This window comes from Rhipicephalus sanguineus, chromosome 2 (genome assembly GCF_013339695.2).
Source record: "Rhipicephalus sanguineus isolate Rsan-2018 chromosome 2, BIME_Rsan_1.4, whole genome shotgun sequence".
NCBI classification, from domain to species: Eukaryota; Metazoa; Arthropoda; class Arachnida; order Ixodida; family Ixodidae; genus Rhipicephalus; species Rhipicephalus sanguineus.
Genome location: NC_051177.1, coordinates 78050648 through 78068198, shown reverse-complemented (window position 1 = coordinate 78068198; position 17551 = coordinate 78050648). Strand labels below are relative to the sequence as shown.

The window sequence follows — 17551 nt, the reverse complement described above, 5'->3', positions numbered from 1 at the left end:
TTTACAACACATGCTTCACGCTGTTTCTTGTCCCGCGGTTACCGGTGCAGGCTGACACTGGGCTCCGTTGCGTAAACCCGGCACTGCGGCACCGAGCGGTAGAGCCCCATGTTTGTCGCCTTCAGAGGCAGCCACTCTATTACAATGGTTTCAATTGAGTAGAAAATGAGAGAAAACTTCCGCATTTGAACAGACCGCAGCGCATGTGGGACTTTAAACTCGTTTTCTAAGCACGCGGCAGTGCTACACAAGCAGCCGACGCGGCCGTGATCCTGCCAAGCACGTCACGCCGATGGTGGCGCCGGCGTTTCCAGTGGTGGGCCTCGAGGCCAATATAGCACAGTTATGCACTTCCTGGCAAGTACAGATATTCTTTTGTGCAATAACAGATTTTGTGCTGATAGCATACAAGTGTACTGTTTTCAAAATAAATATATGTAGTAAAATAAAAAATTACTGGTCGAAAAAAATACCTCTCTTGATTATTTGGTATTCGATTCGTATTCAAAGCTATGTATTCGTATTCAATTTGTATTCGAAAATTTTGATATTCGCACACCCCTAGTATTTATTCATCAATAAATAAATATAACACTGCAGTTCAAATGAAGTAATGCTTTGAAGTGTCTGGTTCATAATAGCCGAAGCAATTTGACAATAGAGTTTTAGGATATCAACTTATTGTCATTCAGGGAATACTGGCTTACCGGAGAGGAATATGGCAGCAGCACTCCTAGAAGTGACATCTGATGATGCGGAGACTTAGTAGAAAGCATGAAAGCCTAATAATACTCCAGCGACTTACATATACTGCTCACCTGCTAGTGAAGGGTTAGTAATGAGATAAACCGCCAAGTACTAGCAGCACTTCTCAGATTTTCCTTCTATGAGAGCAGTGACATGGCGCGAATTTTCTTTCAGATGTGATGTAGTAGTTAGACAAAACAACACAAAACATTGCTACCAGCTTTCATACAACTGTCCACAATGCTAGTAACCTAGTAATCTATTTTTCTAAACAGTAAGACGTTCATGCACACACTTAAACCTTCTAATATCAACGAACATGAAGACAAACAAGAAATTGCAGACAAAACACAACAGAGTACTCACAGTGCGTCGGCTGCTCTTGCGCTTGACACCCTTTCGATGAGACTTGCGCCTGCTGCTAGTAGTCGTCTTGCGCCGCTTGGCCGAGTTTCCCTTGGTCTTGGTCTTGCGCTTGCGGCGGCCAGTGCTGCGCCGCTTGCGCTTTGTTGTTTTGCGGCTTGATGTCTTGCGACTCGATGCTTTCCGCCGTGTAGGTGCTGAGGAACGCTTTGCTGGGGCGCGTCTAGCTGATGATAATGACTGTTGCTGAAATTGAAAAGAGGAGAAAACGACTGAATTAAATGTCCACAAAGCCATGGCTCCATATTCACCTCTGATGTCGCACGCCCTCACCAACTTCCCAGTTCAACAGAAGCTACGGGTTGCATCAACACAGCCATGGTGTCTCATTCGCTGTTGCTATCGTGCATCCTCTCCAACTCCCAGCAGTGCAACACACCAGAAGAAATGGTCCTACATTGTCTGCCCCTATTTGCTCTTTGTGCCACTGAATGGGAGCTTCGTAAAGGAATCAGTGGCACACAATAGACAAGCCCCCAACCCCTTCCCCTGTTTGTGTCAATGCTATTGTCCCTCGTTTCCTGACCAATCAACAGCTTTTACCCCCAGGTGATACCGTAATGTGCAAAGGGGCCAAGAAAGCCAGGAGAAGAGAATGTTTTTTGTATTTGTGGCTTTTTCATAGGGCACTACAATGCCACGTAAGCGAAAGATGATCATAACAACATACTGTATGTGCTGTGTGCCTTTTTTTTGCAAATACCTCATGCAAGGAAACGTTTGAGGTACACAGATGGCACACAAAGAAGAAAAAGAAGATTATATTAATCGACTACAGTCGACTATGATTAATCAACTTCAACAGGATGGACTAGACTGATTTTATTATCTGATTGGTCAAGTTGACCAAGTAGCAGAAAAAGCGCCTGTTCAGACAGCTAACTAATTTGTCAGTACTTTCCAGACTCCAACACACCTCTGAATTGAAGGGGCGCCCACTTTCTATGTGATAAAAGTACAAATGACATCAAAGCGCTTAAACTTGACATGGAATGCAAAGCACACCCCATTAAAATTCATGATGTCCTGCAGTGAGACAAGGCAGCGGTGACACACGTCTTTCAGTTTAGTCTCTTCTCTCGATTAAGCTTTTTTTTTTAATGGTATTGAGTACCCCTAAGTTGGACTAATTCCCAGAGACAAATTCATCCACAGCACTGCTGTTCGAACTGCTCCAAGAAGCAGCTTTTTCAGGAGCCATATCTGCCACTGGCATCCCTATATGTGCCAAAATCGTCACTGCCAGGCTAAATCCCAGCAAAGTCACAAAATGCTGTTTTTTTTCCTCCAGTCTTCTACCACCCTCTTGCAAAGTAAATGAAACAAAAGCCAATAGCCAGTCGTAACTTCAGTGCCGAGGGAAGCACAGCTTCGGGCTGAACGAGTGCATCTCATTATTGGCTACATCGTTACAAAGACAAGCACAGCTAGTGCCTGGGCGTTAAATCATTATTCCAGCTAGTCTCTTCACCACTATGTGCCCACATTACAGGATCCACAAGAAACGGGGTCAGTCACCACTCACACAGGGTTCGGGTGATGATGCAGTTACTTCCTCAATGGCTGCACGACGACGCTGAATGCGAGTGCGCACCGTTTCACTGGCTCGTGTACGGGCAATGGCTCGGCGAAGGCCGCCCACTTGCCCAGGCCGAAACCGTGATGCCAGCATATGTCTGAACTCTTCCATCACATCATCAGGCAAGGGCTCATCTGCGACATTAGTTAGGAAAGCACAAAGGGAACATTCAGGCTCTCAGAAGAGTTCTAGGCACCTGAATTTTACAATGAAGAGTGACAGCAGAGAAAGTCGCTGTAAGAATAAAGTGAAAATCTCCTAACACTGTATCAGATTTCAGATCCCCTAACTTCACATTTCTTCCTCTTTGAAAAGAAACAAAAAAGAAAAGAGGAGCAGCAGAAAGCTACTACAACAGTAGCTTGACAGGGTTCCGTAAAGCTAACAATAAAATGTTCACAGCAGCTATTCAAAACAGCGTGGTATACTTGGCACGATATTGCAACTGTGGTAGCAGACTCCCTATTTGGTAATGCCAAATTCGCACGTATGCTATCTAAACCTTATCTGGCCTTCGCACCAGGCGAACGCAAAATGAACTTGTGGCATTGACCATCACAATATTTCAAGTAGGTATTACTTCAGCTAATCAAAACACGGAGGGAAGATTCTATGCCATCATTATTCCTTGTAGTGCTGTAGCTGTAAAAAAACAAAATTGAACTGGCTCGCGACTTTCGGTGTTCTTCAACTCGTTATGTGCGTGGTCTCTTTGCACTAATGTCATGCGGCGCCGCATGCAAAATCCTCCATACGATGCCCCCTCACGATTCGAAACTCTGATTATTAGAAACTTTTAGCTCTTGAATTCGAATTGCACAGATTCGACATCTGTTGCAGACTGTTTGGCCAGACACAAAAGCAGCTATCAGTCAAAAAGATATCAGACTAAGTTGTACTAGGTGTCTGTTCATGTGTGTACAATACCCACCAGCCAGGCAGCTGCATCTGCTGGGGATTTTCGTTAAAGGGACTGTCTACTGTCCTTCATCGCTTTTCTCTTTTGTACCGCAATAGAAAGCGTACCGTCTGAAGTGTCCGACCTTGCAGCGGTTTTTCTGGAAGGTGAGTAGAAATTTTTAAAATAGAATTTTTCGATCTGCGTTCGGTCTTCTTCCATTGGCGTGAATCGTGCCCACAACATTGGTTGGTGGACGTGATGACGATTGTAGTGCCGGTAAAAATTAAAACCGAAAGCACATGTGATTTTAGTAGGATTACTTTAGTAGGATTACTTTCGCTGAACACTATTGTAATGAATGTAACAGTCGTTTTCAGTGGGCTAGTAGTTAAATGAAGCCTTATTATACGATTACAGAACACTTGTTTTGCTGCAATCGCAGTCTATGCGTTTATTTTAGCCCTGCTGCTGCAATCGAAGCCAGGTCGATTCATCAAAAAGAGACAATAAATGCACAGTGCAGTACATGTGAGATATCCTAACAACAATACAGCGGCACAGTACGACCAGTGCGGAGAGCCGCATGTCATAGCGCACGAGTTGAAGCAGATGAAATCGAAGACGGCACCGAAGCAGCGCCACCGGGCACCTTTTTGGATGCGTGAGAAAAAGAAAAGCAAAAAATTACTCTCTGACGCAACCGAAAGGTGCCTCAAGTGCATAAAATACAATTTCAAGATATACATGTTGTTTTTTAAGCAAAATGAGTCTACCTGCGAGGATTTCTTGTCCTACCAGTAGGTTGAACCATATCGCTGTTGGGTGACGCTAGCGGTTATTCTTTCCCGATTTTCAACGTCAAATTAAAAATATAATTCCTTTTTTACGGGGCAAAAGCACGCTCGTTGCCGCCGATGTGATGAACGATCTTCTCATTTTCACCATAACCAGAAAAATTTTTCCGAGCGGTAGACAGTCCCTTTAAGGTTCCCATTATTGCCAGGCCTAATAGCCCAATTTCACTGGACGCTGTTGATCTTCATCAATGGTGTGATACCGAGTTCACAATCAATCTTTTCACTGAACGTGAAGAGTTGCTTTATAAGCGACAATGTTGAGCGCAATAATCTGAATACGCTCAAACTTCATTCTAACAAAGTCGCATCTGACATGAAAATAAGTTCGTTATATCCAGAAATTCATTATAAACATATATTTGTAACACTGTATCTATGACAAGACTATTCTTCTTTTACTTCGTTATTTATTATATCCATGTTTGTTATACCAAGGTTTGAGCGTATCAACGATTTTGATGCTAGCCAACAATTAGACATCACACACGTGGATTGTGACAAAAAAAAAGCCATTCAGAAACCGTATTCTTCCTCCCATTACCTACACTGACCACAGTTCCTCAATGCGCAGGTTTGCCCCAGTTTATGGCACAGATGTATAGCAGCATAAGCAAAATTATTGACTGATGAAATCAGTGTACAATTTCACTTACACTGCTACGTCCACACCATAAACTGACAAGGTTACACCAGTTTTCAATTCACCAAGGTTTATGGTTGCCTATTGCCAAGACAACTAAGGAAATCTAGAATGTACACGAGAACAAGGACTGTGGTGGCAATGTGCAATGCAAATAACATTCATGTAAGTAAACCAATAGCACTAAGGTGGCATTACTCACACCGTTAACAAATGACACAAGACCGTCAGGTCGGTTTCAATCTCCACCTTGAAAGTGCACTGAATACAGCATAGACCGCTTATAACGTAAGTCGCCGAAGTCGCGAATATCCGCACTATAATCAAAACAACCTTTTTCAAAGGTTGCAGTCACACAAAACGTGTTGAGCATGCAGCATTGCGTGTCTGAGAATCGAAGCATGCGATGCGAGGTGCTTATATAACCATTTGAATTTCCGAATGTTCAAAACTTATTGTCCAATGACCCGCGTTGCCAACAAAATGAATGCAGGAAAAAAAAAATTTAACAAAAGGAAGTGCCATCATGGAAAGTCGCCGACTGTGTTACGGACCACCTTGATTATGTGCATTACAGAGAAACTATGTCAAATCATGACCAAAATTCCGTGCGCTGAACGGTACCGGTCGTTCGATCTCACGGGCGTGCACCCGATGTCCAAGACATTGCAATCGAATTGAGAACCACCATTCGAGTGCTACACGTGCCACCCATGCCCTTATTTTCATTAACAATATGATTCCCTTCCCTTCAAGTCCAGCCAACGCAAAGATTTTCGTTGATTCCGTACCAAACCGCAACTTTGATTGCCCGCGACCAGTACCGAAAAGGCAACCACCGCTGATTAGGCCTCGCCTGCAGGTTGGCATGTTGTCGTGGGAAGTTTGTCCAAGAAAACATGAAGATCGGGCATCGAAGAAATCGCATTCAGGCAGTGACCCAAGAACAGTGCGCGTGATAAGAAGTTCGGGTTCTCAGCCAGGAGATCAGCCACGACAAAAGGCCGCTAAGCTTGTCCGCGTACCGGCAGCAAAGGCGAAAGCTCGTGTCATAAACAACACTTTAAGTTTGCGGATGAGGTCAGAAGCGCGATATCTGTTGCCCTTTACAACGACGATGCTGTTCCTGACAGGAAACTAAAAGAACACTTAATGCGGACGCGATTGCACGTTCCATGTGGAGCGCCCGTGGCCAGGAAGCAGCCGGAGCTGCGCAGGTGCAAAGGCTTCTCCATCGCCTAGGCAACCGCCCTCCTTCCTCACTTGATCTTTTTTTCTTTTCTTTCTCCTCCTTCCGCCCTTCGTTCGTTCACTAAGCATCCCCTCCTCCTTCGTAACGACTTCGTCGCTCTCTCCCCAGTGACGCACCTCCTTCGAGAAGTGCTCGAATTATTTTACACCATAGTGAAGACCACGTCGCAGCTCTGCTCCATTTAGCACACAGAGGCACATAGGGGCTCTGTCAAGCAGGTGCAGAAGGCAATAGAAGTGTGACACACACGGCATGTCGGGTGATAAGAACTGTGGGGGTTTTACGTTCCAAAAAAATGTTATGATTATGAGGGACGCCATAGTGAAGGGCTCCGGAAATTTCGACTACCTGGTGTTCTTTAATATGCACATAAATCTGAACACACGGGCCTCTAGCATTCTACCTCTATCGAAATGTGGTCGCCATAACTGGAATTGAATCCCGCGACCTTCGGGTCAGCAGTCAAGCGCCATAGCCACTAGACCACTGTGGCCAGTTGGCATGTCGGGAAAATTGAAGAGGTAAATTGAAAGTGTCGTCGCAAGCAACGTGATGCACACGTAAGGCTCACCTTCCAGCGGCGCATGGTCGGGTGCACAGTCGGGGCAGTACCATTCCTCTATTGGCACGGAGTCTAGTGGGGGGCTCAGACACTCACAGTGATAGCCCAGATCACAGGCATCGCAAAGCAGCAGCCGGTCCTCGCGATCACACCGGCCGCACACCTCGCAGTACGTCAGGTCCTCTTCTTCCTGTTGCTCCTGTTCTTCCTGCTCACCGGGGGCTGGCACAGAGATCTGGTGCACGACATGGTCCCCCTTGCGCACCAAGATGAGCCGGAAGACTGACCGGTCCACAGGGCACGTGTTCATGTTCTGCGCACGTGCAACAGCCCAAGCAAAAACGTTAAGGGTACGCTCATGCAAATATTACGCATTCTCAATTACTCAGTTAAATAAAGTGCACTTCTTTCAGTTTTTCTCCAGAATGCCTAAATGGTTCGGTTAACTAGACCCCTACGGAAACCTCCAACTGATGCTCACGCATACCTATGAGATAAACCTCACTGGTCACCATTCATATGCCTAACCCCAGTGACAACTCTAATAGCTTGGCGCTTGATTGATTCACAAGAGTGCAGTGGAACACCACCAATACATATTTTAGGCAAACATGTCCTAAGCCCATTTGAACAAAAGCTGTGGTATGTTCAATATCTGTGGCTGAAATCCCAGCTTAGCGTAGACTCATTTGGAATGTTCAACGTCTCGTAACTTTTATTCAATTGGGTTTACAACATCCATTCTTGTTTTCTTGCATTCTGTACTCATTCCAGGTCATTCTGATGTGCTTAATTACTTTGCAACTCTCTCAGTCTAGGCAAACTGGGGCTCCCAAAAAGCATATGAAATGTTTGGTATTTTAAAAACTACATGTTATATCAGAAAAATAATTGCATATTTGAAATCTGCACACAAATATATACATAAACTCGGCAAGTTTTATCTCAATCAATAAAGAATAAAAAAAAAACAATTTCAGGACCTACCGTATTTACTCGATTCTAAGCACCCCTTTTTTTTCACGATCGCGATACTAAAGGTGAGGGGGGTGCTTAGATTCGAGAAATCGAAAAAAAAAATGACCGCACGGCCCAACCCTTTTTCGCGGCAATATTTCAATGAGATGGGTGTGAGAAATCACATTTTGAAAACAGTAAAAATAAAAATAAGTTCTAAAAATAAGTGCAGGCAGTGAACCCACCACTTGTGTCTGCAGTCAGTCACTCTCACTGCCGCTGGAGTCCGTTGCACCACCCGAGCAACTCGAGTCCGTCGCACCATTTGAGCTGCCGCTCTCGGTGACCCACAGCAGATTGTCTTTGGTGCTGTCTAAGTTGTTAGTGATGGAACATTTCTTAAACGATTTGACGACAACGTCAACTTTGATCCTCTTCCACGTGTCCGAAATCCACGTAGCTATCGCTGATGGGGATGCTTTCTGCAGCTTTCCCGTTGGCGTTTTCTTCCGGTCGGGGTTCCGGACCCACTCTTCTTACTCCTGTCGAAGGTGAGCTTTAAACGGCTTGCTGAACGAGACGTCCAGGGGTTGTAGCACTGGCGTCATGGCCCCTGGAATGACGACCAAGTCTCAGTTGCTCTTTTGCAGCTCGGTCTTAACCTCCGAGGTAAGGTGGCCGCGAAAGGCATCTAAAAGAAGCATAGATTTCGTGCCTGAAGGTCCGCCATGCAGTGCCCCCAGGCGCCGCTGCCACACGACTCAGATCCAGTCCTCCATCAGTTCAGCTGTCATCCACCCTTTGTCCTGCACTCGGACAATGACATCTTTTGGGAAGGATTCATTTTTTGGCATGTTTTTCCTTTTGAGAATTATGTAGGGCGGAAGCTTGCGGCCGTTGGCTGTGATGCACAGCATCACCGTGACACACTGCTTCTAGTATCCTGTCGTCTTTACCCTAACTTCCCGGGCTCCCACTTCATTCACAGTGATCGCTCTCGGCATGTCAAAGAACACTGGCGTCTCATCAGCGTTGCCGATCTGGCCGAGATCGTAGCAGTTTTGTCAGCGAAGATCCATGACGTATTGCTGAAAAGCAATGAGATTATCCTCAAAGTCACCGGGCAGCTTTTGGCATATGGTTGTCCGGCACCTCAAAGAAAACCCATTCCTCTTCATCATGCGCTCCACCCAGCTGCGGCTAGCACGAAACACCGCGCGGGGAATCTGCATTCTTTTCGCGATCTCGATCGCTTTCGTCTGGATCGCATCGGCAGTGACAGCGAAGCCCCTGTTTCTTTCGCTGCGAACAAACTCGCAGAGCTACTCTTCAAGTTGCGGATCTCAGCCCTTGCGCGGTCCCATGAACTTTTTACATGTCGTGGCGCCCTTAAAAATCTGGTCCCACTGCTTCCTCCACCTGATAATGCAGGCTCGATCCACGCCGAATTCCGCTGCAGCACTGTGGTTGCCATTGTCTTCAGCAAACGCGATGGCAGCTCGCTCGAACTTCAAGTTGTAGGAAGCCCTCTTCGCACTCATATCGCTGTTAGGGCTATCAAAGGAACAGTTGACAAAGCAATGCACGCCCGTCCGCGACCCTGCGCCCACGATGCCAGTGCAACCTGTCCGGACTTGCCGCACTTACCAAGCGCCGCCGACTTCTGTGCCACCATCTCTTGTCTGAACGCAGCAACACAAGACGTGGCTTCCGAGATTAGCGGCGAGAAAGTGCGCATGGCGGCATTATTGACCGCACCATGCTCACGGAAAAAAAAAGGGGGGGGGGTGCTTAGATTCGCAAGCAAACTTTTTTCCCAATTTTTTCTAGCGAAGACAGGGGAGGTGCTTAGAGTCGGGGGGTGCTTACAATCACGAAAATACGGTATGTTCCCGCTTAACTGTATTTTCTTTTTAAGAGCAATACGCGAGTTGCAGGATGAACTAACAAACAGCTTATTCTAGGTATATAGCTAATGTCTCATTTGCCATTAATGCAGAGTTGTTTAATAAATGATGAACAAGAAATGTACAGTGGAACATATGGAAGATGTGTAAAGTATTTGATAGACTGCTATAAAAAATAAACGACATACTATACGCAATTTCTTTAGTGATGGCAACAAGTGACAAGTTTTTCCGCTGTGGAAGGCAACCGATCATCGTTGCTCATCACATTGCCAGTTTTCAGCCAGTCAAAAAATTTTGGAAGTCTAGATAGCCACATTCACTGCATGCATGGTACGAACACAGAACTTTGTTTCAGCATTTCGAATGAATTCGAGCATCTTTTCATGGCATGCTACCACATGCTTCACAGATGCCAACCTCCAAGGCTTGTTGGAATAAATGCAGCAGGACTCCTCTATATTACAGTCGAACCCGTTTATAACGAACTCGAAAGTGCTGCAAGAACTGGTCATTACATCAGTAGTTCGTTGTAAATAGACTCGCCCTCAAAAATATGCACTTAGCGACTAATCCGCTTTTTTTTTCTGCGCATTTTTGTTGAAAAGTGCTAACAAGCCCTCCGGTGAGAAGTTAGGCCTTTTCGCGTTGTGAAGCGACACCCGCTGCGTGCATGAGCAAATTAAACCTCCTTTGTAGTGAACAGACACCGTTTCACTGAACCGCGGTACCGCCACATGTAGCCGATCATCCCTGGCTAGTTGCATGCAGCACGTCACCTACTCTGCTCACGCCATCATTGCCGGGCCGCTTAATGTACCGTATATTGCCGATTATAAGTCGACTCCGATTATAAATCGACCACCCAACTTGCAACCCCTTCTAGGGGAAAAAACACAACCTCATGCTGCGGCCATAGCTCACTATTAAGTTCTTCAGAAGAGGGAGTGATGCAAAGAAACATTTATTTGCCCGTGAAACATTGCTTACGACTCGTCGTCACTTGAGAAGGACGCAGTCACGGTCATTGCCATCGTGTGAGTCACTGCTGCTGCTCACCGTCGGAACAGGTGCCGGTGGTCGTGAACCCAATCTCGAACCGCCTCCTCAACGGCAGGGTATCATCCAGACTTCAGTCCGCGAAAGGAACGGTGTGTAGAAGCGCACGCGAAGACATTGGTCCTTTGTTTTCTCCATTCCCTCACGCACTTTTCCGACACATCAAACTTGCAGCCTGCTTCAACGTTGCTTTCCGACTCTGCGTAGAGGATCGGTTGCCTCTTGAAAGCAGCGCTGTACTGTTGCCGGTGTAGCGGTGGCATCTTGGTGTCCGCTTGGCAGCGTCACAAATCGCACACACCACTACTCGCAAGCGAAGCGAAATGCAAAAATGGCGAACAGGCCTGAGTGCAAAAAGACGCGAAGACACTTGTGGGCGCAATGTGACTGGTCATGTGGTTTAGTTCCCTGCGAAGTGTTGCCAGCCCACACAGACGCCGATGGTTTGTCAACGAATCGTTTGTATTGTATGAAAACAAAACTGTAGGACGCATCGCAAGGTAAATTCCTCTTTATTTATAGAGCATCGTTCGCTCTCTATCAAAGGTTTGAAATGCTGCTTTCGAGACCGTGTTTCCCAAGCAGTTCGCATTAATGCCACGCGGCAGTGATTTTTAAATGCACTCCGTAGTTTCGCCTTGTGTGGTTTCGCTATAGTTTCGCGATCGTTGTGGCACGCGTTGGGAGATAGCTGTTGCCGCGACTCCGCTGCCTCTGCGGCTGATGTTATCGATGCGTCGAATAGCAGGAAATCCGAGGACGACGACCTTTCGTCGGACCCCACAGATAAGTCGACTTTACGATTCCGCATATAGGTCGACTCCGATTATAGGTCGACCCCCGAACTTTGGAAGGTCATTTTATATATACAGTCGAACCCGTTTATAACGAATTCGAAAGTGTCGCGAAAAATGGTCGTTATATCAGTAGTTCGTTGTATATGGACTCGGCCTTAAAAACGTGCGCTTAGCGGCCAAGCCGTTCTTTTTTCTTTGTGCACTTTTATGAAAGTGCTAACAACCCCTTCGGTGACAAGCTAAGCCTTTTCGCGTCGTGAAGCGACGCCCGCTGCGTGCTCACGAGTGAATTAACCGCCTTTGCAATGAGCTGACACTGTTTCACCAGGCGCGGTACCGCGACGTGGAGCCGATCATCCCTGGCTAGTTGCGTGCAGCGCGTCGCCTATTCGGGTCGCGGAGTCACTGCCGGGCCGCTTGCTGTATGCCGTATGCGCACGTTTGTACGTTCTTCGTGCTTGCTTCATTCCGGACCGTGCACGGGTGCGGCGACTGCAGCCTCTTCGTTCAACGCGGCGAAAACGCATTTTGCAAGCAACGCGCACTCTACGTCTCCGCGATGCTCTCGCGGCCCTGCACGACGATGCGCGGCGCACTTCAGTTGTCACCTACTAGTCAAACACGCAGTATACGCTCGCTGTCAGTGCATCGACGTTTCTCGGTGCCCGCGCCGCTCAACAGGGAGCTACTTTCGTTTCTACAAAGCGACGCGCACTTTAAAGCGGTCTCGCACGACGCGGTGGCGGCGAACTTGCATGCGAACGGCAGCATGGCTAAGCATGGCGCGCTCGTACCGCCGTCAATCCGCAGTGTACGGCGTACGCCACACGCGCAGCCGAGCAGATATATCTACAGATGACTATGATAAGGTTGTCGGCTATAAGGCATAATGACACGTTCATTGACGGCCGCCACCTCGCCTTCGCTCTTGTCTGATGCTTATCCGCGAAGGCATCGCCGCAATCGCGTGGAAGTCGTAATCACCGATCGATCGGTCTCTGCCGTTACCGAAAAGACGGACGACTTTTCGCGGCACATTGTGGCTTCGACGAGTTTAGGGACGCAGTGAACCTTTTTGCGATGGAAAGTTATCGCGGTTATGCCTTCTTGCGTTCCAAGGCATTGTTTGGTTCATCGTAGGCGGGCGTAGCTGCAGAGAACGGCGTCAGGAAAGGTTACTGTGCGAAAGCTGACCGCAAGGCTTCATGCTGCCTACTATTTTTTTTTTCCTCACTGCCATTCTACCACTGAAGAAACGCCTGAAAAGTGAGCGACGTCGCTCGCAGCGTCCTAAATCTCCGTGCAGTGCTCGCCGATCTGGGTATCTCAGCCGCGAGTAAACTGGAGCGAAGCACGCGCGAACGCGCGCCCCTGTCACGCTTTAGAAGGCATGTTTTAACTTTTTTTCGCTTCGTATGCGCCGTATTTTTACCGCGACCGTGTCTGAAGTGTTCGTTGTAAAAGTAGGAGGCTTTGAAAAATGTTCGCTATATCTGGACGCAGCTTCAATGGTTAGCATAGGAAAATCGTAAGTGCACCCAAATATGGTCGTTATAACCGATAGATCGTTATATGTGGGATCGTTATAAGTGGGTTCGACTGTATATATAAAACATCGACTTATAATCGGCAATGTACGGTATTACGTGCATTTGTGCACTCTTTGTGCCCGTTTCCCTTCGGTCCGTGCATGGGTGTGGCGAGTAGCCTGCTCATTCAACATGGCGAAGACAAGCATTTTGGAAGCAACGTGCACTCTAGGTTGCTACGATGCTCTGACGGCCCTGCACAAGAGGCGCGGCGCGCTTGGGTTGTCGCCTAATAAACACGCAGTATACGCTCGCTTTAAGTGCATCGACGTTTCTCGGTGCCCATGCCGCGCAACACCAGCGAGCTACTTTCATTTCTACGAAGCGACACACACTTTATTTCGCATGGCGCGGCGGCGGCGAACTTGTGAACGGCAGCGTTGTGCGCTTACTGCATGTACCACCATCCATCCGAACAGTGTACGCCACACATGCAGCCGAGCCGACAGCTGCAGATGACTGTGATAACGTCATCGGCGATAAGACATAATGGAACGTTCATCACCGGCCGCCACATCGCCTTCGCTCTCTTCTGATGGTTATCGTGAAGGAATCGCCGCAATCGCGCGGAAGTCGTAATTATGCATTGATCAGCCGGTCTCTGCCGTTACCGAAAAGACGAAAGACATCTTGCGGCACATTGTGGTGTCGACGCAGTGAACGTTTAAAGGGACTGACAACCAACTTTTGTGGTACCCGTTTTCTTGAGTGCAATGGGAAGCTTACCGGTCAGAGCTTCTAATCACGGAGTGGTAAAGCGGAGAACGCCGTAAAACATTTGTAATCAGTTTTTCGATCTGCAGCGATTATGCAGTCTTAATATCACATGCTGCAAACAGTGAGAGGTGAGCGCGATAGTGATTATACGCCAGCAGTAGTGACAAGTTATGCTCCAAGTATGAAAAGGCAATGTTACGTTTGCAAAGCATGCGGTGCCGCGACTACTGCGTTCTAGCCTATTAAATTATTTTACAATAGTTATAGCGTTTTTCTGGGGCTTCTTATAGAAGTACTTTGGCCGTTCACAGGTCGTTTTATCATATTTTAGTCAAGCCAAGCCAAGCTAAGCCTTCGAAAACGAAACAAGTGGTAGGATACACCAGCAGTGCTGTTCATGAAGTGATAGCAATCCTCCACAGAACAGCAAGTCGATGGCATTTTGCGAGCAGCAGCGCAAACTCGCGTGCTACTCTTCAAAAGTCCGATACGACGAGAGCAGACGAGAGTCGAGCTACGCGGGAAACGCCGCCGGACGCCGCGCGCATGCACCGCAGCCTCCGTTTCACTGGAAGCCACGAAAGCAGCGCCGCATCTCATGCTTTATTTCTTTTACCTTAGAAACAAACGGGAATTGACAATAACATACATATTCAAATTTTCAGCCCTCGTTCTGGTGCGTGTAAAAGCATTAAACTACGTACAACAAAGTGCTTAAGACTGCATACGTCTGGTTCATGGCGCTCGCGCTAGGCTGCGCGACATACCGGTTTTTGTTACTTTTAAACGCGATTTAAAAATATAAATCCTACTCAGATCGCGAAAAGTATTCTGGAATCTGTCACTATAATTCACGGCCTTTTCATTTCCGCCAGGATCTAATCACCCGTTCTGGCCAGTTGTCGGTCCCTTTAAGCGCCGAAAAGTTATCGCGGTCATTGCATATTGCATTTTTGGCTTCTTGCATTCCAAGGCATAGGTACATCGTAGGCGGTCGTAGCTGCCGAGAACAGCGCCTGGAAAGGTTGCCGTGCGAAAGCCGACCACAAGGCTTCATGATGCCTCCTATTGTTTTTTACAGTGCAACTCCGCTGTTACGTTCCTCACTGCTGCGTTTTCCCAGCTGTTACGTCGTTTTCCGCCGGTCCCGGCATAGCTCCCATAGGATACAATGTATTCGGAACCCCGCTGTTACGTCGTAACTGTTGAACCGTTCCCGTATGATACGCCGCGAAGTGCGCTTGGAGCCGACCGAGTGACTACCAAAGAGAGCAGCCATGGTGCATTTTCACGCAGCCTGGCCTCGTTTGACCGTAATATTAGCCGCATGAGAGGCGCAAGCAACAGAATCTTTCAATTGATGCAAACAAAAACATGGCCTTCGAGATTCAAATTGCAAAGATGGCGTCTATGACGTAACGTAACTGCTCGCGAAAGCAAGGCCTTTGAGATTGGCATTTACTATTGACAAAAGCATAGCCTTTGAGATTTGCATTGCACAAACATGGCGTGTATGACGTAATTGCTTGCGAAAGCAAGGCCTTCGAGATTGGCATTCACTTCTGCCATCGCGTTGGCGTAGACTCATCATCATCATTATTTGTCGGAGAACGGGAGGAATTCGAGCTGGTTGGAGCTCGCATGGTCGTGTGTGCGGTTCACGGTCGGACTCGCCGCGCCGGTCGTGATTGCGTGTGCTTAGTTCTTTCCTGCCTACAGCTGTGGGTGTTAAAAAAATCACATACGTTGATTACATTTCTGTGGATGAGGCCGTCCTAAGCTCCGCGTTTCTATCCATCGACTAGATCGCAGCTGAGCGTGCCAATTTTCGTGCCGCTCGTAAGAATTGAAATAAAATTCTGTACCACTAAATATTTTGCCGTTTTTCCTGTTTTTCGGCTTTTACGTTTCCCGTCTCTTATGTTTATTTCCTACGGTCCCTTCAAAAACGTATCAGCGGGGTTCTACTGTATTCGTCACTGCCATTCTGCCACTGAAGAAATGCCAGGAAAGTGAGCGACCTCGCTCGCAGCGTCTGAAATCAGCCTGCTGTGCTTGCCGATCTATATCTTTGTCACAAGTAAACTGGAGCGGGGCACGCACGAGCGTGCGCCTCTCAAGATTTAGAAGGCCTGCTTTAACTTTCTTTCGCTTTGTATACGGCATATTTTTACCACGACTGTGTCTGAAGTGTTCGTTGTAAGAGTAAGAGGCTTTGAAAAATTGTTGCTACATGTGGACGCAATTTCAATGGGTAGCATAGGAAAATCGTAAGTGCACCAAAATATGGTCGTTAAAACCGATAGATCGTTATATCTGGGATCGTTATAAGTGGCTTCGACTGTAACGACAATTTGATGCAACAAAATACAGTTAAACCTGGCTATAACGAACCTCCATACAATGAATTCCTCGATAATACGAAGTTTTTCTATCCCCCGCCGTTACTCCATAGAAGCAAATGTACAGTAGAACCTCGTTGGTACATTCCCGCTTAGTACAATTTTCCGGCTCCTACACTCTCAATCGCGAAAATTAAAAATAACCCAATACAGCTGTGTGTAATACGTTCTGGTTAATACGTTCTCGGAAAATACGATTATTCGGCAGCAACGTTCAGCACCGCAGGAAACTGCAGTCGTTTGATACGTTTTGTACTCAGAAACTCTCATGCAGGTGTGCAAAATGTGCCCTCTCGTGTACTTGTGAAGCGTGAAGTGGCAGACAGTCGTGCGCGGTGACTTCTCCGCAGTGCCTTTACCCCATCCGCGCTTTCTCTGAATTGCTCAATTGTCCCCTCCACGTCTCTTCCGAATTGCTAGATCGCCGCTCTCTGTCAACCACACACTAACCCGAAGGCAGGCGGTGACGCTGTGCCGTCAAAATCTTCAAACGGCTCTAAAAAAAAAAAAAAAAAAGTATTTTCTGTAGCACTTCGCACGATTTTCCTGAGCATTGCAAATCCTTTATCCGTAGCACGGCACATAGATGCACACTCGTTCCACACACTTTTGTTCAGACCCCGTGGCTACAACAACAGCCGGGGAAACTAACAATGCAGCCCAAAGAATGGAGGCTGTCGCTCCTCCAGTCCGCCACGGTTTGGTACAAGACCTACGGAAACGCACATGCCGCCATTGCATCGCCGCCACTGCACAACACGCCGCGACACATAACCACAGCAACGCTGCCATTGTGCCCAGTGAATATGGCCGATAATTTCCCCCAGACTTTTCTCCTGGTGCGCGTTCGTTTTCGGGTTGTTCCTCCCATCGCATGGCGCAATTCCAGTCGGCGTTTGTTTTTCTCTGGCTGGACAACTCTGCTTACCAGCGGGCCATCAGAAGCTACCACAAAAAATTGTTCTGGAAAATATCTGGAAGGTTTCTGGTTATCAGACGCCAAAATTAGAGGATGCGTGCTCGCCGCCATATTTGTTAGGACTTGACGGATCGCAATGCAGGCGCTTGGGGACTTCATTTTCGGTTGCCATTACGCCGTGCGAGATGGTACAATTACGAGTGGCAGCGAACATACCACCGCATGTCTCAATTAAGACAGAAC

General features: G+C 47.3%; 1 protein-coding gene across 1 annotated transcript in view; it reads right to left on the bottom strand.

The window, feature by feature from the left end:
* Positions 1–17551, bottom strand: part of LOC119383225 (PHD and RING finger domain-containing protein 1) — a 67197-nt gene that overhangs the window by 32243 nt on the left and 17403 nt on the right. The window contains exons 6-8 of the mRNA XM_037651265.2: positions 6971–7274; positions 2696–2883; positions 1114–1356 (exon numbers count right to left, since the gene is read on the bottom strand). Of these exons, the coding sequence (XP_037507193.1) occupies positions 1114–1356; positions 2696–2883; positions 6971–7274 (735 nt within the window). The remainder of the gene's footprint in view (positions 1–1113; positions 1357–2695; positions 2884–6970; positions 7275–17551) is intronic.